Genomic DNA, 25,435 nt, shown 5'->3' with positions numbered 1-25,435 from the left:
TCTGCTTGGGCTGCTGTAACAAAATACTGTAGACTGGGTGGCTTAAACAACAGAAATTCATTTCTCATAGTTCAGGAAGCTGGGAAGTCCAAGGTCAAGGTTCCAGCCAGTTTGGTTTCCAATGAGGGCTCTTCTCCTGGCTGTCAGACAACTGACCACATTATCCCTGTGTGCTCATATAACGTCTTCTTTGTGCCTGTGGAAAGAAAGAGCCCACTCTCATAATCTCATTTAACTTTATCCCTTAGAGGCCCTATCTCAAAATACTGCCATTGCCATTTGGGGGTTTAGGGCTTCCACATATGAATTTTAGGACAACACAAACATTTACTCCATAACACTAATGTGACTCCAGCAAGGATGGTATTTTTTAAATACCAGTTGATTACAGTGTCTGAAAACGTTAGAAGAATATATTTCAGATTCTATGGAAACTCCTCTACATTTTTGAGGTCTGTATCCCTGTTCTCCAAGTTCAACTCAGTATAGATACTGAACACTGACTTTGTACCAAGGACTGCTCTGCCAAGCTGTGAGACATAAGAGGAATAGAGGGTAACAAGAAGCATGGAATCGGCTTCCTATCCTGAAAGAAGGTGTAATGCAGTGAGGAAGACAAGTCAACAAACATTACATTACAGTTTGGCTCATGTAATAATTAAAGGTGTGGAAGGAACAGGAATAGTGCATAAAGGAAAGCGATTCACAGATGGGAGATGAATCCGTTGGGGAAGTATCATAGAGGAGATGAGCCAGGCTTTAAAGATGAATCAGAGTTAATCAAGCTATCAAGGAACGTAAGACATTCCAGTCAAGAGTGGATAGAATGTTAAAAGTCCCAAAGGCATTGAAATACTGCTGCTAAGGGAGGACATTGTAACTACATTCCAACAAGAGGTTTTGGAAGCCTTTGTGGAAAGTTAGATGCTAAACTAGGGAGACTATAAGACATCGTCCTTTCAGGGAGGAGAGAAGCTTTGAAGTTCAGTGAGCTGATATGATGAAATATATATTCGATTAATTTTTCCAACATTTCATTTATTGCATGGTGCAATGTATGGTACGTAGTTGATGTTAAATATTTTTTGTATCGGTGAATTCATTTTTCATTGAGACTGGATGGTCTGCCAAGGGTCCAGAAAGTAAATTGGAAGTGAAAGAGACTAGAGGCATAGTTCTGTGGTATTTGGGAAGCTTTAGGAGAGTCGAAACTGGATATAATTAAATATCTTAATATATAATGACAGTGGTTGAGAAAAAAAAAAGGAAGGGATACCAGAGATATGAAAAGACTGAGGAATAGTGGGTAAGGTGAGGAAAGGAGGAAATCCAAAATGATGCCTAGATTTTGAACGTGAATTAGTGCCAAAATATTGGGGACATGCTTAGAAATGGTTCAAATGAGGGAGCAGTTTTAGTTTTGGGTTATATTATATTTGAAGTGGAGTTGGAAAATGCACACTGAAATTTTCTACTGACACCTAGAAATACAGATTTTGATAAAGATACATATTGGAAGCCATTTACATAGCATCCTTTTATAGGGAGACAAGTGAGTTTTACGTTTGAACTTGGGAAATTCTCAAAGAGAACACAAGGTTAGTGACACACAGGTAGACAGGTTTGTCTTGAACAAGAGGTGGAAGACTACATGTACAGAACCATTTGACTTCACGGTATGAACAGAAAACAAATGTCGGCAGAAGTGATCTACTATCTGGGAAATCTGGCTCTACGTGTGCCTACAGCAGTTGACAGTGTGGGCAAGACTGCGTGCAGCCCAGTGTCCAGTGCTGGTCTTCTGGTTCCCACCCTCAGCTGCCACGAGTGAAATGGATGGTTGGATAGATAGTAAGAAAATATTTTTAAAACACATACAGGGAGGCAGCCCTGCCACGGAGGTGTGGAGTAGGATGGGGAAACTGATATCAATTATGTCCATGCACAGAGACTGGTGTTTTATACATGGTATTTTATCTAGGTTCACATTTGATGATTGTGAGGATATTTGAGGTGTTAGAAGCGATTAGTGAAATCAGGGCCAGTGGAGATTGGAATATGTTTGAAATCATCATTGTGCATTGTAGCTTGAAAAATGAGACAGACTCTTTCCTTAGGAAATTATTCCAATCTATTTAAAAAGGAAAGGTAAAATGTGTTACTGTTTGGTACCATTTTATAACCCATAGCTATTTTCTTTCTTTCTTCTGTTTGTAGGTTTGGAGATGTCTCTTTGCAAGAAAGTATTAATCAGGAAAACTTCGAACTTCTACAAGAATATTACAAGATATTTATGGAAAAGATGCCTCCTGATTGTAAGTATGTGAATTAGAGAAGATAGCAATAATAGCTTCTTGATTATAAATCTTTAGAAGAGATCAGACATAGAGGTCAGTGGACTACAGAAGCAGAGGTGGGGATGTGAGCGTGATTTTGAAATGATCTGATCCAAAAAGACTGATTGCCAAGGTGGCATGGCCAACACCTGCATCATTCTCTTGATTGCCTTCTTGAATGTGTCCTGCTGTTCATTCTGAGACATTAATTTCATTGCCACTGGAAAATGCCAAATAATAAAAATATGGACCTTATAATTAGACATTTTAATTAGTCTGATAAAAATTTTGTATAATTCTTAACCATATAAAAGACTTTACTAAAGATTTAACTCTCCATTTATAAGCAACATCAGACATAGGACACACATGCAGGAGAACATCAGATATAATACCAGTTACACAAAACAATATTAAGTCAATGTGAATGAGGGAACTAACTTATTAAATATATGTATTGCAATATTTTATGCAAAAAAAGTTAAGGCACCCAAGCCTTTAAAAATGTGTTTTACACTTTTGGAATTTGTTTTGGAGGGGTCCATTGTTCAATTCTACATTTCTTTTCCCCATCGTATTAAGCACATAACATTTGAGCAGTCCAAAGTAAGAGAACTGGGAATGTATTTGGAATTCATCTACAAATAGTATAAATATGTTGAGGTATTTACAATGATAAGAAGCTAAGTTTTAATAAAGTAGGAAAATTATAATATTTTAACCAAAAACTGTAATCAAAGTCTACTTATTACTATTTGTTGTGTAATCATGAACAATTTGCTCACTGCTTTATATTCTGTTATTTAGTGTGAAATAGCTCAGGTGGCAGAGTGTTTATGTCTTCATAACCTAATGAATGTGGTATCCAAATATTACAGTGGCATATGCGTGCCCATGTGGATAGTTAAAAAATGTCACTTGCAGATTTTATATTATGATTTATATTATTTTATGTCAAATCAAATATTATTTTTTGCCAAAATGAATTTAAGTACATGGAGATTCTTTGGCAGCAAGCATACTTTGAGTATTAAATTTGTTAATTACCTGAAAAGTTAATAATGTAAGTGAAACTATTTTTCTTTAGTAATTAATGAAAAAAGAGTTTATTATAACTTGGACGTTAATGATTTTTTAAACAAGTTACTTACAATTTGGAAAAAAAGTCTCAGAATTTTTGTCAGTAGCTTGGTAAAAATTATGTTTCTTATATTAATTCTTGAAAAGTGGATGTAGTCCCCAGGCCAGCAGCATCAGCATCACCAGGAAACTTGTTAGCAATGCAAATTCGCAGGCCGCCACACTGTGAATCTACCAAACTCTCCCGGAGTCTGTGTTTTAATAGGCCTTTGAGGTGACTTCTGATTCATGCTAATGTTTGAGAACTAAAATAATATGCCATCCTTACTCAAAATATATATTACAAAGTAGGTTGTTGGCAAAGTCTGTGAAGGATTTCAGTACTATACTTAAAACAATCATATTGCTAAAGAAATATGTATAGGTACTGTTGAAATACAAAATAATTCTATATTCAAGTAACTTAAACTCTTCATGGGAATATAAGTTTAAAAAACTTTAGCCCGGGCAACATGGTGAAACCCCATCTCTACAGAAAATACAAAAATTAGCCGGGCATGGTGGTATGTGCCTGTGATCCCAGCTACTCAGGAGGCCGAGGGGTGGGAGGATGGCTTGAGCCCAGGAGACACAAGTTGCAGTGAGCCAAGATTGTGCCACTGCACTCCAGCCTGGGTGACATAGTGAGACTCTGTCTCAAAATAACAGCAACAACATGTGATTCTATATATTGCCAATTAAATATACACAAGTGTTTTTCAAAACATGTAAATATATTTCTCTCCTTGCAAACAAGATGGAATTTTGTATAAAACCAATTGCATTTCATTGCTTACACAGTTGTCTGAACATACTGGATTGTTTTCTGATATTTTGTTTCCTGTATTTTTGAGACAACTGTATTTGACACAGAATGGAGTTGTAGTATGGCTGTGGTTGCGCTCCATAACAAAAGTACAAATCCAATCTATACGATTATAATGACATATGGGTTTATTCCTCCTGTAGACATATTGCAAGTCAAAGAATGATTTGAGTTGTGCTCTATTTAAGGAAAAAACATAAAGCTTTTATAAGAGTATGAGTAGAGGTTAGGCCATTTGCTAAGAAGGAAAGAACTGTCATGCTGGGTCATATCCATAATCCATATAATCTGTTATTTTCCTTCTTTCATAGTGAAATCAAGGGATAATTTGTGTCAATGATAAAGGATAGTTTAATTTCTTAAACATATTGCTGTCACTTTTTAATTCGTTATGGATGTGCTATTAACTTACTGATCCTCTTTTTAAATGATTTATGAATTAAGTAGGTGAATTCTATTTTTGAAGTAAAAAAATGTTTCTTCTCTAAAGATTTTCTTAACTTTAAGGTATATCCCTGACTTTTGTATTATCAGGACTTAATGATAAATTAATTTTAGCTTATATATTCACTCCCAGTCAAGTGGCTCTCATCTTTTTACTCTTCTCATATAGAAACATTTGTGGACTAAATATTCTTCCCAAAATGTCTTCTAATTCTGTTATATATGTAGCAATTTTAATTTATAGTCACAATTCAGCAATCTACAAACATGGAATAGTTTTATTTCAGTAACTACTACCAGTTTTATGAAGCACTCATCAACCTTTAGAAGTTAGTAATTGAGGACAGGGGAATGGATAAAGTTGCCAATCAACATGCCCTTTCAATATGTTTAGCATGGTCTAGTGCTTTTAAACTATTTAAAATCTCAGTTTCATTTGGAATAAATATTCAGCCAAGTTCAAATATTATTATCCTTCACCCCCATCTTCCTTGCAACTGTAGAAAGGCCATTAATGGAAGTCTTGGTAGGGCAGGGTGGCCTCTGTGTCTGTTTTTCTTTTGGGGAATTCATGGCATCTAGAACTGGGATGTGCCTGTTGCAGAGAAAGAGGCCACATATAGGAATCCCAAAAGTTCCTTTCCTGTAAATCTTTGCTGAATCTTCATCTGCAGAAAGTAATATATTGTTGGTCCTCAATATCCATGTGTTCTGTGTGTGCAGATTCAATCAACCACAGATCAAAAATATTTGAAAAAAATATAAATATGCAATGACAAAAATATTATTAAAATGTTTAAAATATAGTATAACAGCTATTTACATCAAATTTGTATTGCATGAAGTATTATAAGTAATCTAGAGGTAATTTAAAGTATAGGGGATGATGTGCTTAGGTTATTTGCAAATACTGTGTCATTTTATATAAGAAAATTGAGCATGTGTGATTTTGGTATCTTCTGGGGTCTTGGATCCAGTCCTCCTTGGGTACCAAGGGACAACTTATATATCTGTCAGATAGACAAAGCTGTTGATGACTACTCTATCTGGGCACATGTATTGTGTGTTTTTCCCACCAAATCTTCTTTGCATGTGACGCAACTCTCAGACAGTTGTTCTGCTGACTCTAAGGCACGAGAAATCTTCAGGCCCTACCTGTGATATTCACTGGCCCCTTTGATCAGCCTGGGAATTCCAGTGTGGCAGTTATTAGTGCTTCTCCCTTTTCTCACCCTAACCTTCCTGTTGGGCTTGATGATCTCAGACGTCCTTCACGTTCCCTTTTGTGCCTACCTAAAGCATTCAGACACTTACATTTTGTGTTAGAAATAAAATAAAATAGTACTTCTGTAAATCACTAACACAAACTGCTCCATGTTTAAAGTCACCACCGCATCTCATACATGATTCAAGGCTTCTGAAGGAAGCAGATAAAGCCCCTCTGTCTTCTTCTTCCCTTTAAGGGAGGAGGGACCAACTGTCAAAGTATTACAGCTAAATTATCTGTCCTTTCTCTAATAATAATGCCCATATCTTTTGTGTTTTATCTGAAACAAAGAAGGATATTGTCATACGGCTCTAATGAAATTGTGCCATAATGATTCCTATGCTAGCACTATAAGAGTGAGCTTACTAGCACTGTGAGCTAAGAAAGAAAAACAGGCAGGGCTTTTTTTTAACCTGTTCTATACTTTCTATACAATATTTGACATTCTAGTGTTTTATATGTAGTGTTTCATCAACTACATCAATAAGGATTGTATGCAAAATACTTTTTAGAAAAAAATTAGTATTGTAATAAGGGAATGTAGAATGTAGTGTGTGTGTGTGTGTGTTTGTGTGTTTATGAACAATTTTTACTGAAAGCCTCACATTAAATTTAGCAGATATTGGTGGAGATAATATTATGCGTAAAAGTGTGTTCTATTCAGTTTGGATGATGAAAGATGAATAAGATATGGTCTATGCCCTAGTAGCTTTCAATTTAATGACACGAGGTAATCAAAGAATAATCTACATTAAGGCTAAACCTCTTTCTCAAACAATAGTTGCTCTTTTGGAGTGTTGATTCCTTTTCTGAATAATTTAGTTTTGTTGTTGCTGTTGTTCAAAAAATTTTACTTTCTACCAATCACTTCTGACACTCGTTGTATAGTTATGCATTGTCACCGATTTTATTTTTGCACCAGGAAAAATAAAACATCATCTGTATCACTTATATTTACAAAAATAAGGAAATAGGATAAGAACCCAATATTTTATAGATAACTAATTTCAGGGGAATTATTTGAATAGTTTTCTATGTAGTCCACATAGAAAACATACATTATAAAATGAGAACAATCGTAAGTGTAAGGAAAGGAGGACTAAGGATCCCATAAAAAGTAGAAATTATTGGAGATTGAGTCAAATAAGCTAAATGAGAAGAGTACCATCCACGTGAAGATGAGCAAAAATATCTAATGGGTGATGAAAGAAGAATGAGGATGAAAGTGAAGCTATTGGATTTGATTATTGTGAATCATTAATGGCATTTAATGGAGTCTAATAAAAAGCATGGACTGAAATCACATTACAGGCAATTAAGGAGAGAATGCATGTTGTATAATTAGAGAAACAGAGTGGTGAAAGCTACTCCCTTAGGAAACTTAACAGTGGATACAAATAGAGAAATTAAAAAACAAGCTGAACGCAATAGAATCAAGTGAGAGAGTTTTTCTTGAGTCTTTATTTTTCCAAGGTGGTAAATTGATGCGTGTTTAAAGACAGTTGGAAATTTCAGGGTGGAAGTTATGGGCAAAGGATCTATACTTGATCCTGCTGAGAGGTTCTAGGGAGGTAACAATGATGAGGCCCCCTGAGACTAGCCAGAAAGCTAACCAGAAGCCGTTAAGACAGAAGAGGACTAGGCCTCTCATATGATTTAGAGACTGAAAACATAGTACTCTGGCTTCCAGGGAAAAAGAAATATCTGCCATACCTGGCTGAGGCCCTTTAACACCTGAAGAATTCCAGCAAAAGGTCACAGAAAACTTTTGAAGACTGATACAAAGGTTTTGAAAGAATCCTAAATGTAGTCTGGGGTTGGTCTTCAGACCTCTGCTGATACAACACTTTCTCTCACGTGTCTCACAGTCCTTTGGTTGCTTCAGAGGAACAGCTTAAAAAAAAAAGACTTTGTTCACATCCACCTTACCAACTAAAAATCTGATCAATCATGGTTCTCTGTGATGTCCTTTTAAATTCTTTTAGAATAATTTTAAGATATAACCCTTAAATATAATTTGTAAAAGCTATGAGTGCATGTCAAGGACTTAGGTTTAGTTTAAGTAAACTAACATTTAGTGCATTTAGTTAATAGGGCACAATTTATTTATATTAAAGTATTCTGTGTCCTTTGAACTTATATTTTTAGTTAGCATTTTCCATTTTTAGTATTTCAATTTATCTTAAATCTTATTTAAAATATAGAGTCATGGAGCAAAGATGGCTTAAGTCAAGGTACAACTAGAAAGAAAATTATAGAAACTAAAAATAATATGAAATTTATAAAAAGTAAAAGGATTCCATTGGGACAAGTAAACCTTCCCATGAGAAGATTTCACAGAAGCAGGTGAGAAGGAGGAACTTTAAGAACAATGTGGAAGATCTAAAACTGAATTTTATTAGGTCAAATAATAGAGCAACTCACCCCTAATATTGAATACTCTGTCCAAACAGCCATTGAATATGTACCAAATTTTTCCAACATAGGAGAGAACTCTCTAGTACCTCAAGATAATTTTTCCAGAACAAGTATGTGATAATGCTTTTCTGAATGACATTATTAGATTTTGTTTTCAAAATGAAAGAAAAGAACAAAGCTACTAAGATATACAAAATCATATTCCATGTATAATAAACTTACAAATTGATACACATGAGGGTAAAGCTGAGAATCAGAAAACTAGCTACAACATTTATAACACAGATTGTGCTCTGGAAGAAATCAACACTAGGTTTTGGCAGACTTCTTTAGCAAACTGCACTGTTGGACTCTCCATACTGTTCCAAAGCCACAGACTGTGGAAAAGCAATCAGTATCACATGTTAACAGATACCTTGTACTAGAAAAGGATAATATCACTGAGAAACAGAATATAAATTGATATATAGTTGGTACATATATCAGAGAGAAGAGTTGCACTACATTGTATCTGTCTAACGATGAGAATTAAGGCTACTTAAGTATTTCCTTCATAGTGGTGATTTGATGAGCTCTGTCACAGACCCCAAAAATAACTGGTGGAATCAATATTGATAGCACCAGCTGTGTGTGCCACATAAATGGGCAATGCTCCATAAACAAAAAAGGGTATATCTGAATACCAATTCACTTTCTGCTTATTTACCTAAAATTGGAATCCATGTGTGTTGATACTCACAACATCCCAATATGGCTCATTGCTGTCACAAATTTCAATGTGCTGCTTTCACTTCCTTAGAACATGGTATGGTTGATATTTCTCATTTCTGCTTTTCAGAGCCCTCTATCCTTAGAAACTATCACTTATTGTGATCCTGGATTCCCAGACTTCATCCACAAAAGGTCTTCAAACAATCAGATTGTTTCTGATTAGCACAGAGACTTTCTGATATAAGTTAACTATTTCCCACGTTCTACAGTAATTTCTAAGTTATTAATCATTTTTCCATACATGGTAATACTCGGTTTCCTCTGAACAGTTCACATTTATATAAAGAGATCCTTTCTGAATGTTAAGAGAGCCTCTCCACATTACAGAACAGTGACTTCAGAGGTGGCCATTTTTTCTCTCAACTAAGGTTCAACAGTGACAAAAAGCACTGTTAAACTTTGCCCCTTCATCATCATGCTCTCCCTTCCAAGTATCTCTTTTCTCTCTGCATCATTTTCACTGTCTGTGAACTTTGAGGAGGAGGTCAAGCTTATGCAAGAAGGCGTTAACCTGCAAACAAGATCAGGAAGAGAAAGGCAATTGAGTTAGGATATTAGCCTAGGCTATACTGAGGTAAAATTAAAAAATAATGCCAAGTTCTCAATGGCAGCATTCATCAGGCCCCAGACAGGAAATCAAGAAGTCTAGGAATTTACAAATTAAGCAGGGTTTGGTGAAGTCAAGTCACCAAGAGTTTAGCAATACTGAGTTGCTACTAACCCAGGTGCTAAAAGGTCAAAGGTAGTGTCACCAGAGGCCAAAAGCTGGGGCTATACATCTGGATCTAGAGTGTTGTTGAGGACTGTCTAGCAAAACCTGGGACCATGAGTGGAAAAGTTTCCCAGTGGGAGCTGGAGCCATAGAAAAGACATAACCACTTCCAGGGATCCATAAGAAACAGAAAGGTGGGGAAGCAACGAGCTGGCTTCTATCTTCCTCCTGTCCTTGACTCTCCCTCTGGCCCCTCATTGCCCAGAGTTAAGTGTAAGTTAGCCTGGAAAATGAGGTTTCCTGTGATAAAGAGCGGAATGGGGAATGGTACATATAGAAATGAGGGCATATCAGCGATTGATCAGCATCACCGACCCCTGTGCTATTATCTTTCCTTGCTTTTTACACATACAAGAGTAATTTCAAACAAATCCATATCTGGCTGTGGGGCCAAGATTGTGTGTTTTAGCAAGCCCTCCTGGTGATTCTGCCTGCGCAGTAAGACCTGAGAACCACTTGCTTGGATTTATAAGATGTGATAGAGTTAGCTGTCAAATTTTAAATGTTACGTTTTTGCACTGCATTATACCCTGGACATGAATGTAAAAGAAGATGAAATTTCCCAGAATGTTAAAACTGTTCATCTTTTATTTATCTGTTGTTTTAACAAATATTAATAGTTGAATGACCTAAGCAAAATATTATGTAAAACAACTCAGCAGTAATGATGATTCTGTTCAATGTGAGATTACCTTGATTTATAATGTTAAGCTAAGTAAGTGTGTCTAAATTTCCTAAACACAAAGAATAATCTGAATATCACAGGGCTTTATATGGTATTCTTAACAAACTTGAAGACATAAGGGTTTAAAGATATAAGAAGATACAAGGATTTTCTGAAATTAACACATGAATGTCATTCCAGCAGAAACTATACATTAGACTTTTACATAGTAATAAACAAAATTTACTTCTAATAACTTTCTTTTATAAACATCTCAATTGTCATACCAGGTAGACATCCAAATATATAAATGAAAAATCCAGTCAGTTATCCAAATATTTTGCATATTTTATTTAAAACATATGTATATTTGGAAACATCGAGATGGCTGATGAATTCTTCATATATTGTTCATATTTATCATTGCACAGACACATAAAAATGTGTAAAAGGGATTGGCAATAGAAAGGAATATTATGTTATACTGCAGGACAAGCTTAAGTTTGAAAATGTCCCAAAAAGAGTAGATAAAAGTGGAATTAAAATTTTTCACCACCCATTTTTTCACCTAAACTCATTCCAGTAAGTCTTTTATCCATGTAACTTCATGGAAACTGTTTCTGTCAAGAGCCTACATTGTTAAACCCAATGCTCAGTCATTTGTCCTCATCTTCCTTGATCTAGTAACAAGTGTGACATAGTTATTTCTTACTTCTTTCATCACTTGGCTTCCCAGCTACCACACTCAGTGATTTCTCCTGCTCTATGGCTGCTTCTTTTAAATCTCTATTCCTCATTATCTTTCCAACGTCTAATGTTGGAGTGACCTAGGATTCAGTCCATGCATGTCTACTCTGCTCCCCATTTGAACACAGCCTAGTTGCTTTAAATACCTGCTATTAACTATCAACGTTCATATCTACATCTCCAGCCCATCTCTCTTCCTTAAACTCTTGTATCCTGCTTAACACCTTAATCTTTGTTCCTGATAAGCCCTTAAAAAGCTGTTCTTCCTACAGTCTTCCCCATCTACATTTATATCAATTTCAACCTTTTAGTTGCTTTGGGGAAAAAAATAGCCACCCTCGAGTTGCCTCTTTCACATCCCCTTTCCAGTCCGTCAGAAAATCTTACTGGCTCCACTTCCAAAATATATGCCACCAGTTCTCACCACCTGCATTGCTACCACCCTGTGCAAAACCCTTCTTACCTCTTCTAGGTATTGGCAACAGCTTCCTCCTAGCATCTTTGTTTCTCTTCTCACTTGTCATTCAGTCCATTCGTATCCACTACATCCAAAGTGACTGTTTTAAAATGAAAGTCTCATTATGTGTCTCCTAAAACTCTTCCAGTAACCCCCAATGTTGTTAGTTCTTGTTGTTGTTGTTGTTGTTTTTCATTTGTTTTCAGAATAAAAACCTACATTTTTATGGTGGCCTCTAAGGCACTACACAGTCAATCCCTTTGATCCTTTGATCCCTCTCCACCGCTTTCTCTCACACTTACCTCACTCTGCTCCACACTGCCTTCTGTCCCACATGGACCTCTTGCTGTTTCTTGAGACTTTATAGTGGCTGTTTGCTCCATCCTAAATGCCTTCCCCCTTATAAGTCACTTGCTCACCTCCTCTAAGTCTTTGCCTAAATGTCATTTTCTCAGTAAGGCTTTTCTTAAACACCCTCTTTAAAATTGCAATCTTTTGCCCGCTGGAACCCTTCTCTCTTAAATTTTTTCTAGAGCCTCTATCATCATGTAGCATGCAATATGTCATTTACATTATTTGACAGGGCTCCTCACCAGAATGTAAGCTCCAGGAGGATGAGCACATTGTTTCTATTCCATTAGCATTTGTTGAATGCATGGTATAAGTTGAGTCATTTAGTTGGTTGTTTTAAAGAGTCAGAGAACAGCAGAAAGCTGTTAGATCTTGGAAATAATTAATGAAGACTATGAAAAGTAACACTATTTCTGTTAATAATTGTTGAGTGATACAAGCATTAAATAGTGAAATTATTTTGGAATTCACATTATCACGTTGAAGGTTCTGAGAAAGTCTGTAGGATGGCTGGCAAAGTTTTTCTGTAAAGAGCCGGAAAGTAAATAATTCTAGCATTGTGGGCCATATGATCTCATCACCACTCAACTTGGCTACTATAGGGCAAAATAAGCCATAGACAATATGCAAATCAGGCCGGGCATGGTGACTCACACCTATAATCCCAGAATTTTGGGAGGCTGAGATGGGTGGATCACCTGAGATCAGGAGTTTGAGACCAGCCTGGCCAACATTGTGAAAAACTCTCTCTACTAAAAAAATACAAAAAATTAGCCAGGCATGGCTGCAGGTACCTCTAATCCCAGCTACTCAGGAGACTGAGGCAGGATAATTGCTTGAACCAGTAAGTGGGAGGTTGCAGTGAGCCAAGATCACGCCATTGCACTCTAGCCTGGGCAACAAGAGCAAAACTCCGTCTCAAAATAAATAAATAAATAAAATAACATAACATAAAATAAAATAAAAAATGGACATGGCTGAGTTTTAATAAAAATATATTTACAAAAATAAAAAAATGTATGACCTGGGGTTAGCCTGCAAGTCATAGTTCGCTAACTCTAGTCTATAGTGTCTAAATTAATTTTGTTTAAAATAGCTTTTTTTCATTATGGGAAGATAAAAAATTATCTGAAACCCTCATTTGCATCTTTTAAATAAGTGTTCCCCAGGACATAGATTAAGAAATACTGACCTAGTCCAACCCCATCATTTGCTATGAGGGACTTGGGGTCTTTCACACACCCTTTAGTAGGAGAAGAGAGACTAAATTCCATGTTCTCTGACTCCCAGTCAAATGTTCTTTTAATTTGTATGCTGCTGCTCCACCATTGTTGTCTAATGGCTTCTGCACTGAATTTAAGATTGTAGATTTTTAAATATTGGAATATTTCCAGCACCATATTTTTATTTTCTGTACATATATTTTTACACACTTGTAATTACAAATTTATTTTAAACTCATTGCAGAAGAAACTCTGATGCACTAACCTTTTGAAGTTTTTAATGCTTTTTTAGCATTTAAAAGATTGAGAGAATTTTTTAACTACTATCTTTAGAAGCACTTCTGTTTCTTTTTAAAAGAAAAAGTGAGAAGAAATAATATCCAATTTTTATTTCCTCAATGCATGTTAAACTACAGACATAGAATTTTAATGTCCCTTAAATTTTAGACACGATCAAATTATGAAATACAAACAGCAGTACAAGCAACAAAGAAAGACACACATACACACATACAAAGGTCCACCTGCTTGGCCAACCAGACGTTGATCTATGTTACTATCTATGTTGCAATGCCTATGTTACTTGGTGGTCTTCACAAATTATAGTCATCAAATATTTTAGCTAGCCTTATTCTGCCGTAGTATGTGTAGGTACAAACTTAGATTTTCTTGTCTTTCAATCATCCTTACATTTTCTTCATTATTTCCTCTTCACTGAGGCTCTCATCTTTTTTGAAAGTCTAACTCTTGCATTCCAGATTCTACTACTCATCAAAGATTGGCTGGCCTCCCAGTATACCAGTCTAGTAAGTCTGCACATAATGGCATGAAATCAAAAGACATAAATTCAATTGAAAGCTCACTTAGGTGAGTCATTTGGTGTTTTCAATGCCTGCATTTCATTGTCAGCGAAATGAGAACAATTACTTTGTATATACCTTGTACTTCAAAGTAAATTCTACCATTATCTCACCAGGGAAAATAAGTTAATATTAAAATTTCCACTGTCAATTTCTGTGACTAAAAAGTGTCACATGTACTTATGAATATTAGATGGTTAAGATGATAATTGTGGTACACTTTGAGCTTTTCAACAGAGTTATATTTCTGCTGTGTACAAACAACAGAAACAAACAACAATCTAGTTAAATTTGATCGTGAAGCTTTTTCAATAGTTTGAACCAAACTTCTTCTCTTCTCTATCCAATAGACTCTCTCTTTCTCTGTCATTTCTATAATCTTTGCAATCTATATTGACTTATCTTAATTTTTTCGTGAAATCACTGATTCTCTGATAATCTTTCAAACAAAGCATATGTTTTTCTTTCTGGAATGCCCCTATAGGTGAGCTCCTGAAATCATCATTAGGATAAGTTCTTTGGTCTGACACTGCAAAGTAAGATGGATGCTGAAAATATTAAGATTCATCATCCCTTTTGGAAATAAATATCTGAATTTAACTTCTTGTTAACAAGAAGTTGTTAGTATGATGTCCAATCAACAGAAAAATAATTAAAGGTGACTACGTTAGTTCTAACCTTCAATGAAACATCAAATTAAATAAATTAACAAATTCTTATTTCACTTTTTAGATCCAGTTTTCCAACTCTGTAATTCACTCAGCTATTTGGCATAGCACTCTTCCAAACATTCACTCTTTATTTACCATTCTCCTCTTCCCTGAACCACAACTGCAAGGCCTTTTGTTTTCAGTCCACTTTTTCTTCCGCTTTTATTTTGTCATTCTCCCAATTCTGCGTCACAGAATGTCAGAGTGAAACTTTCCTTAGAAGCTAAGTAAGGGTGAGAAATTGAAGTCTCAAGGATAAAGTTATCTTTATCAAGTGGGTCAGAAAATAACAGCGTGAGCACATTAATAGATTAATATGTTTTGTTGCCATTGATAAACTGTAAATATGTGTGTCCCAGATTACCAAATCAGAGACCACATCAAGTCAAAAAAGGGAGCCATATGAATGGAATAAATTATAGGTTTCATATTCTTATTACCTCTTCCCTCATTTTAGAGCCTTCCAACACAGCATTATTTTCATCATCTTCCTGTATTTTACCTCATTTACACCTAATACCTCAGAAATTATTAATTTATCTTATATAGCAAGAAATATGCAAGACCTCATTCTTCCTTGCCTCCAGGAGCCTGAAGAGGTAGGCCGCATACTGTGACTATTGGAAAAAGCCCCAATCTTCTCAACCATCTCCCTTTTTCTCTGACTTTCTTGCAGTTTGTGATTTAATTCCATCCACATTATAGGCAACAGGAGAGGCATGGAAAAGGTGAGCCTTTGGTTTATGGAGAAGGGCTGGTTATGTGTCTGCCTCCCTGGTGTACACCTTGGTGTATTTCACTAGCAGTCTGGCTCTTGCACGGGCAGGGAGGTAAGGCACTGAAATCACCTCAAAAGCTGTGTCCCTTCTCTGCCTAAATTTTGAGAAATCCATTCTTAGTCTGTTTTTCAGATTTCTGTGTGGAGAATGCACTCTCAAGGGGCCATTTATTGCTAGGGCTGTTGGTGGGGTAAAATGCAGGGACTAGGGAGTTTCACTAGGTAAAACAAAGGAGGCCATTCAACTGCCTTCAGTGCCAGCACCGAGGCCACTTGGGTATGGGCAAAAGTAGTTGTTCACCCAGTTTAACTTGGCTCACAAGAAGACTGAACTGGGGATTTGTGTAAAGCCCTTCTCCTACTCCTGTTTCCTTTCCCACTCTGCTCTATGGTCTGTGCTTGAACTATCTTAGGCATCTTGAGGAGACTAGAGTTTAGAGTTGGAGAGCCATTTAACAAATCATCTTTAGATTTTTCGACATGACTTTAAATTGTTTGGAAATTCTGAAATCAAATTATGAATGCTGTCTTTAAAAAAATATAAACAGGAAAAAAATATGTTATCATTATATTCTTCTCCCTGTACACCATATTCCATGGTCTCCAATGTACAATGTTGATTGAGGAAATTTCGAAAAATTTTTAATATATTGCTTTGAATATAATTTGAAAATTACTTTTAAAGTTTAGTTTTTCCTTTTGCTATCGGTGATGCAACCTTGAAATTTGTTTAAGACGAGACATTGAAAGTGTGTAGGTCAAAAATATTCAACTCAGACCAGGATGGGATCTTGACATTTGATTTTTTGTATTGCCTTCTTCATAAATTGAAAATTGGAAATGCAATTTAAATAAAGCTGGTTTCGGTGGAGTTTTATCTGTTCTTATTTTTCAAGATTTTACAGTATCTAAAACAACATAATTTTCAGTTTTAAGATATCTCAATGGCTTTTACCTAATTGCATTTGTCTGCTTGCTAGTACAATTAACTACAATTATTTTAGAATTAATTGTAGAAGAGACTTGATGTTACAGAATATAGTACTCACCAGAGTAGGCAGTGAAAGCAGTGTTCATCATGTTAAGTTTTTCATACTTAGAAGTACAAGTTCTTTAAATTGTTTTTATTGTAGCTGTTTTGTTCTAGTTTTTTATTGCCAGGTAACAAGCTACCTCAAGTTTACTGTTATAAAATCAGAATCATTTTATTTATGCTCACAGATTCTGTGGGTTAGGTATCAGAAAGGGAAACTGGGGATGGTTTGTCTCTCCTCCATGATGTCCATGACCTTCAGATGGAAGGACGAATACCTGGGGGCTGAGAACTGGAGGCATCTGGAGGTTTCTGTACTCACATTCTGGCACCTGGGATAACCTCACTCAAAGGCTGGGCTCAGCTGTGACTGTTGACTTAAGCACCTAAACAAGACCTTCCATGTGGCTTGGGCTTCTTCCAGCATAGTGGCTGGGTTCTTATAGGGCGCATCTCAAAATGAGGAATACAGTCAGCAAGTTCCAAGAGAATTATCAGGCAGGAGAGGCATTATCAATACAGACCTGGCCTCAGAAGCCACAATACTTCTGTCATACTTCATTAATCAAGACAGTCAGAAGCCCACCCAGATTCAACCTGAGGAGACATAACATTCCACGTCTCTCAGTAAAAAGTGTCGAAGAATGTAGGACTACGTTTTAAACCATCACTGCAGGTGTGATAGATTTGCTTCCCTTCAGAAATACTCTGACTTGTCCTTTCCTCATTCTAAATCAACAGTACACATTTGTACTGTGGCTGGTCAATGTTTAATATACATATTTAACAATTTACTTACCTTAGAATGCTTTTGATTGCAAATGACAAAAACTCTTAATTCAAACTAGCTTAAACAATAAAGAAAACTTGCTGATAAACCTCACTGAAAATTCTAGCAGTAAGGTAGGTTTCAAGAGAGCATTGGTTCAGTGACTCAGCAGTATAAAACAATATCTCAGGACAGGCATGGTGGCTCACGCCTGTAATCCCAGCACTTTGGTGGATCACCTGAGGTCAGGAGTTCGAGACCAGCCCAGCCAACATGGTGAAACCCCCATCTCTATAAAAATACAAAAATTAGCCAGGCATGATGGCGGGTGCTGTAATCCCAGCTCTCGGGAGGCTGAGGCAGGAGAACCCCTTGAACCAGGGAGGCAGAGGTTGCAGTGAGCCGAGATCACACCACTGCACTCCAGCCTGGGTGATAAAGTGAGACTCTGTCTCAAAAAAACAAAAACAAACAAAAAACAATATCTCCTTTGTATTTTATCATTAGGCTGCTCTTATCTCTTATGTTAATTTTATCCTACATCTGGTCTCCTCGTGGCTAAAAGACGGCTGTCATGAGCTAACCCCACGCTCAACCAAAGGGCTAAGAAGAGGTTCCTTTCCTCTTCAGGAGCTTCACTCAACTGGAACAGCACAGGCCACTTGCATATCCTTAAAACAGTTGCTGAGATGAGAGTTTAGTGCCAACTGGTTTAGGTCATGTCCGTTCCTGAACTAGTCCTGATTTCAAGGGGTATGGATCACACCAATGGACGTCAGAGTGGGAGTGTGGTGCATCCCATGGCAATTTTGTATCTGCCACTTAGTGTGGGAAGTGAGTAGATTAGGGACTGGGAAGGCAGCCATAATTTCTGATTCATCTTGGAACAGTTTCTGGCCACACAGTTATTTAGCCTTAAGAGAATGAAGCTATTTGACATCATTAGCATCACAGTTCAGTGAGCTAAAAGACCACAGTTCCATTCCTGTTTACTTATTAATACCCTGCCGGTGATTCAGGTCAATGTCAAAGTCAGAGCTCTTCTTGTTGAAGAAACCTATTTGACCTAACAAGGAGGATATAGGTCCTAAAACCTGACTCTCAATTTGATTGTTCTGTTCCACTGGGGAGGTAGGAGAACAGTCACGGGGTTTGTGAATGTTTGTGACTGGGGTATGTGACTGCATGTGTGTGAGGAGACTGTTTCTTACTTTGGATACATTCTGACTTTTACCTGAGAAAGTAGGCTTCCCATCTGAGGCTATGAACTCTTTTTTAAGTGCTACTAATATCTTCTTCCGTTTTTCAGAGGTGACACAGAATTTAATAATGTAGCCTTTGCTGCCAAGACTTTTAATCATTGTTTTCCACTACTAGTCAATGACACATGACAGGATTCTTGTCCTTATTTTGCAGTTGAGGAAATAGGGACAGAGGGTTAAGCAATTTGCCCAAGAATACACGTCAAAGCAGCAGTAGAATTGGCATTAGAAATCATTTTCCTGGAATCTTGGCTCAGTGCTGTTTTTGAAAAGCAATTATAAAAGTTTCAAACAAAAAAATCATAAATAGCACACATTTGGGAACCCATTGCTCACCTTTGGAATTTTCGTAAGGAACAAATATTTACAGATAGGGTAAAAGCTCCCTTTGTATCCCTCCAGGTTACCACCCTTAACCCTCCCCTCCTATGAGAACACCAATACCCTGAATTTGATGTTTTACATCCTCATGCACATTTTACTCTATATTTATGTATCCATAAAAATATGGTACAGTTTTGCACATTTAACTGTATTATTGCTATTGTTTTATATGAATCTTTCTATAATTTGTGCTTTTTTGCCCAATATCGTTTTTGTGATATATCCATGTTGACACATATGGCATTTGTGTATCCTTTTTACTTATATTACTTTGCATTAATATATTGGTTTATTCTTACTCTTTATGAACATAAGCTTTTTTGCTATTTAAAATTATAAACAGTAATGCAATAAACATTCTTGTAACTTTTACCTCTGAATACTTTCTTAAACTCCATTTGAAAAAAAAAAAGAATACTATTATGGAGATATGCCTAGAGACTCAGCTGCCCTGTCTAAATTCTGTGTTAGACTAATGCAAGAGTGAGTAGCAAAAGCAAGACTTTTTGGCTGTATTTACATTTTAAGAGACACAGTCTAAGCCTAAAACCAATTCACGTTCTGTGTACACCACAATTTTTGGTTGATACATCGGGATCTATCATTACATCTTGAAACCTCACCTGTTAACAAACTGGCTATTATTAATGATACTGCTTTCCTGAACCCGACCTGAATTTCTGTGGTCTGCAGAATTTTTATTGGGTTGGAAAAAAAAAAACTGGCAGCAACCCAAGTATTGGGTTGACAGAGGTGTGCTCTGAATAAAGCAAGTTTTGTCACTATAGAAATAGAAATAGTGGCCTAAAAATGTTTTTAAAAAAATCAAAATTACTTTTCTTGTAAGAAGCGCACCATGGGAGAGGAAGTGAAATTTCCGTGAGACATCATGCCTGTCTATTCTAACACACTCTCTTTATGAGGTGGGAATGGGGAAAGGATGGCCAGGTGCTTGATTTACATTTGGGATCCTTATAGTCTGTTTAAAATGGCTTATTAAAACATTTCCATGTCTACAATGCAATAAAATTATTTTGATAAATCATGCTCTGTTCTGAAGTCTCAGCATTCTGAAGAATTTGGTCTATTGTGTTAATACCAGAGCTGATTTTAGTACTACCAATGGTAAAAACATCAGCAGAGATTTGGGAGAAATTACTGGTACAACAGTTAAGAGACAAAGTTTTAGCCTTGACTCCTCCTCTGACTATGAACTTTGTGAAAAAGTCACTTCAGTCCTAGTCACTTTGGACATGGGGTTGCCCTAACTCAGAGCTTTGCAAATGTTTTATGTTGATCCTAGGAAAGGTTAAATAAATGTGGTGTGTTGGAACTACAATTTTTCAAAAATTATGAAATAGAAAAATTTTGTGTGCAACGTATACACTAAGGGTAAATATCATTTCATAAGGTTTTTGTTACAGAGGGATGTGTGTGTATGACTGCTGTGAGATGTTATGTAAAGTAAGCTTTTTTCTTTTTATAAATTGAGGTATTTTTGATAATTAAGGATTACGTATACCTAAGGCATACAATTTGATGATGTATTATACATATCCATTATTAAATAATTACCATAGTCAAAGTAATTACTATTTCATCACCTCAGATAGTTATCATTTTCTGTTTGTGTGTGTGTGTGCGTGTGTGTGTGTGTGTGTGTGTGGTGAGAACATTTACAATCTACTCTGTTAGCAAATTTCAAATACATAATAAAGTACTGCTAATTAAAATTGCATTGTTATGCATCAGCTCTCCAGATGTGATGTCTTCATCTTGTGTTAAAGGAAACTTCTTATTCTGTATTGCTTTCAAAACGGCTTGAAAGCCATTTGTACAAGCCTGACTTCAGAAAGAAGCTCAGGGGCTTTCCAGAAGAGGTTAAGCCCTTGTTTAAAACTCATCAGTTGCCCGCATTTTCCAGGATGAAGCCCAGATTCCCCAGCATAGCAGAACATGATTCTCCTTCATAAATCTTGCCCCAGGAATAACCACTCCAAGGACATTCTGAACCGCACACTCCGTGTTTCTGCAGTACTGGCTCATGTCTTGTGCCTTTGCTATTTTCCCCTCAGCCTCAAACGCTCTTGATAGATGCAAAGCATTATCTTTGCTAGATGCCCTCCCACACCCAGTCCAGTGCTTCCCTTGCTTCACAAATCTTTACTGAGTTATGTCATAGCCTGCAATGTACTGGATTTAATAATAGTTTAAATATCTATCCCACCCTACTAGACTGTGGAAATTTTGAATTTAGGTCTTTATATCATAAGAATTTAGGTTCTTCAGGATATAATGAACTGTTCTACCATGAAGCCAAGAAAAACAATTTAAGTTATTTCCTTTTCTCATGCACATTCTCTGTTCCCCATTGCTCTTAAAATCATCTTATTATTTAAAAGCAATATGTGTTCATTTAAAATGATATGAAAAGGCAGTTGAAACATTACACTAAGTTGCACAGCCTAAAGATGGCCACTGTTAATATCTAAACTAATGTTTCACTCTGCCTATATACATATGCCAAGAGAAGCCAACATACACACAGGCATGCATGTGCATGTGCACACACACACAAGCACACATTGTTACACAAATAAGTTTATTCATTAATCTGGCCAATTCTTCTTTTTAGCAATATCAAGGACACTTTCTATGTCACTGATATACCTGTACATACTTTTTAATGGCTGCTTATAATTCTAATTTATGGCTTCCCCTGGGTTTGTTTTGGTTGCCATTTATCAACATTAAAAGCAGTAATGGTGGACTTGACTTCTTATTTCTTGCATGCCATGATTATAAATTAAAAGGCAGGCTTATTGTCCTTACCTTCTTTGATTAGCCACAGAGTCCTGGTCTGATTTTATAACTCCCTTCAAGGCATTCCATATTTGGCCTCCTTCCCTTTATCTTTAGGCTATCCTTGGGCTGTGTCCTGTTGAAATTCCTGTATATCAGAGAACCTTCTACCTCGCAATGCGATGTCTTCAGTCGAACTTTCTCTTTTGTATGAGAATCATTTGTGGTTACATAGTAAAGACATGACTTTTGACAACTTTCTCTTTTAGAAACAAATTCAGTGGAAACATGCATATATTTTATATGACTATTTTGAACCTCACTTCCCTAAACCTATCTGAATTGTACCCAACCTTCCTCTATTCTGTGGTCATAAAATCCAAGATGAGATATGATTATTTTCAATGGCAATTCCCACCTTACCAACCACTTCTGCTCTTAGATGTATATCACTAGTATAGTTCACTGGGATACTTCTTCTCTTCTCTGGAGCTAAAGTCACAAACTAGAACTATTCAGATATATAATTTTGCTAAACTGCAACATCTGGTACAAATTTGAAAAAGTACAAAGCCTCATTACTGCTAAAATTCATTTGTGTCAGTTTTTGTGAACTTGTAAGGAATATGTCATCTATTTCTTCAGTGAAACTTGGTAACGCAGGTGTAGTCCATCTTATTTTCTCCTGTTTTTAGCCTTAGTTAAAGCTCTCAGGAATTTATCTCTCAGTTTATGGATTCAACAATAGAGTGTATTTTCATACTATACAGGACTTACCCAGCCATTCACTTAGACAGTCTTTTTGTTTCTATCACTAATATTGAATCCCATCTCACCAAGTCTTGGGGACATTTGTGTCATAACGTACATTGTCTCTGTTTTTAATATAAAGTGTATGCCATTTATTACCCATGCTTTAGTTGTTAGTATGCAGAAATCTGAGCAACCAGTGTCATTTCCTGCTTTCTACCCAATTATCTCATACTGTGAAGTATAGCCTCATGTTTTTCCTCTTTCTGTGTCATATCTGTGCTTCTTTATAGCAGTGGTTCTCAAGCAGGATATATTTTTCTGTCCGGAGAAATTGGCAGTGTCTGAAGGCCGTTTTTACTGTTACCTTGGGAAAGCTGCTACTGGCGTGTGAATGGTAGAGGTCAGGGATGCTGCGAAACATCCTGTAATGCACAGTATGGTCTTCCTCCCAGCAAAATATTACCTGATTCAAGAAGTTAATAGTGCTGAGTTCAAGGACACTTGCTGTATAGCAACTGACTTCATGTGTCTTATTTGAACTTTCAGATTTCTCCCACCCCTGAGTTGTTCAATTTAATATATTCTCTTGATTCAGACTAGCTACTCAGTGGCAAAAAAAGGAAAGTTATATCTCATGACATCTATGTCTTATGCTTTCATTAAAGTGAGACAGAAGCCAACATCTTTGTCCAAAATGCTGGTAAAGTAGTACTGTAGGACCACTTGATATTACCATAGTTATACAGAATAGAGAATGAGAGAATTAAGCATATTTGTAAGTAAAGAATAAAACCAGATAAATTAATAAGTATGGTTATCCTCAGACACTCTTTGCTTCAAATGATGTTTGTTGTTATAAAATTGTGTTTGAGGCTGGGTGCGGTGGCTCATGCCTGTAATCCCAGCACTTCAGGAGGCCAAGACAGGCAGTTTGTTTGAGCTCAGGAGTTTGAGACCAGCCTGGGTGACATGGCCAAACCCTGTCTCTGCAAAAAATACAAAAAGCAGCTGGGCATGGTGATGTGCTCCTGTAATCCCAGCTACTTTGGGCACTGAGGTGGGAGGATCACTTGAGTCTGGAAAATTGAGGCTGGGCTGCAGTGAGCAGAGATTGGGCCCCACTGGCACTCCAGCCTGGGTAGGCAGAGCAAGACCCTGTCTAAAAGAAAAGTTGTGTTTGCAAATAAATGTATTGAAAAAAACTCCATGGTCAGCTTAATGTGAACACTGTCTCATTTTATTTTTCTCCTTTGTTTTTTCCCCCTTCAGATATTTCACATTTTCAGGAACAAAATGATTTAAAAGCATTACTAGAAAATCTCCTTCAAAATATCCAATCCAAAAAAAGAAAGAATGTAGAAATTATGTGGCTGGCTGCAACGGTAAGCACTCTCATGTCAAATCTTATTTCCTGCCATGTCATGACCAGCAAATATTATCAATTCTCTACCGTGCAGGGTCCAACCTCTGCACTTTGGGTTACCAGGTGTCATCTTCTATTATTCCGTGGATTAGGCATTTTTACTCTTGTTGGTAGTTCTATCCATAGACTAGAACATAAGATGGAAGAAGATGCACTCAAGAAAGAATCTTGCTCACTTGCTATTCTTACCAACCTTGGATGTGTTCTCCACTCTGAGGAAATGTCTATGAGTTCCTTACTGTTGCGTGTTGCAACGTCAATTGCCCGTATCACCCAGGATTTTGAACTGCTGCTTTAGAGACATATGGTTTCAACAGAATGTGGTTATCAGATCTCTGATTCACAGCCTCAATAAGGCTTCTGGACATATTGTTCAGTTAATGAGCTTATAAATGTGTTTGTTAATTTAGATGTTGGCATAGAATTCATTACTGATGGATTGCTCTTGGGGTAATGAACTATATTTTGTATAGCTCTTTCTCATTTAATGGTGCCCTTGGGGTAAAAGAGCTGCCTGTGTTCTCACTCCAGGTTTCTAGAAGAATTAGAGGTTAAAAAAAAAAAAATGCCTGTATTTTTAAGGCTCTTATCTGGTAACTGTTGAGGCATAGCTCACATGAAATTTATGAATTATGTTAAACATTCAGACCCAAACATCCTTTCATTAGGAATGCATCCTTCCATCAGGAAAGGTACATGTTAAAGATCTTTATGATAAATGCCATGTTTGCAGTTTCTGCGGTGTTACTCTTATAATTTGGAGCTCAGGTTAACCATGCTTCTAGCATACTCTATTCATTCTCTAGCCATAGCATTTAAAACAGAAAGTTTTCCCCTACTTACAGTGCTTCAATTATAATTCAATATCATGTACTTTCTTCTGGGAAAAAAGGAATGGATAATTTACCATGAGCCCATATGAAATAATTTACCAAAAGCAAGGCAGAGGAAAGCTTCTTTAGTTTCCCTTCCTGCCTTCTTGGAGCCCCAGGGAAGAACATCAAAGGTAACAATATGAAATGTTGCTTTCAGGCAGCTCATTTACACTGGTTCCATTTAGCACCATACTATCTTACATGACGGTTGTTTTTAATAGTGTGGCTGCTCTTTGTATCTTCTAAGACCACTATGGTTGTTAATTCTAACAAAAATTTCACAATGCTAGGTCATAAATTGCGTTTTCTATTTTACTGAAAACATGACAGCATGAAGATAGTTTGATACTCATGCCATCTGATGATTTACAAACATATAAATGTGTCATTA

The 25,435-nt window shown here is 36.5% G+C and overlaps 1 protein-coding gene across 5 annotated transcripts in view; it reads left to right on the top strand.

The window, feature by feature from the left end:
- INPP4B (inositol polyphosphate-4-phosphatase type II B) overlaps nt 1-25,435 on the top strand; it is an 834,063-nt gene that overhangs the window by 752,826 nt on the left and 55,802 nt on the right. For all 5 annotated transcript variants that reach the window (XM_032147659.2, XM_032147632.2, XM_032147654.2 and 2 more), the window contains 2 exons: nt 2,218-2,315; nt 24,016-24,128. In XM_032147659.2, the coding sequence (XP_032003550.1) occupies nt 2,218-2,315; nt 24,016-24,128 (211 nt within the window). The remainder of the gene's footprint in view (nt 1-2,217; nt 2,316-24,015; nt 24,129-25,435) is intronic.

The sequence above is a fragment of the Hylobates moloch genome, unplaced genomic scaffold (genome assembly GCF_009828535.3).
Source record: "Hylobates moloch isolate HMO894 unplaced genomic scaffold, HMol_V3 SCAFFOLD_3, whole genome shotgun sequence".
NCBI classification, from domain to species: domain Eukaryota; kingdom Metazoa; phylum Chordata; class Mammalia; order Primates; family Hylobatidae; genus Hylobates; species Hylobates moloch.
Note: the sequence above shows the minus strand (reverse complement) of the source record. Positions and strands in the feature narration are given on the sequence as shown.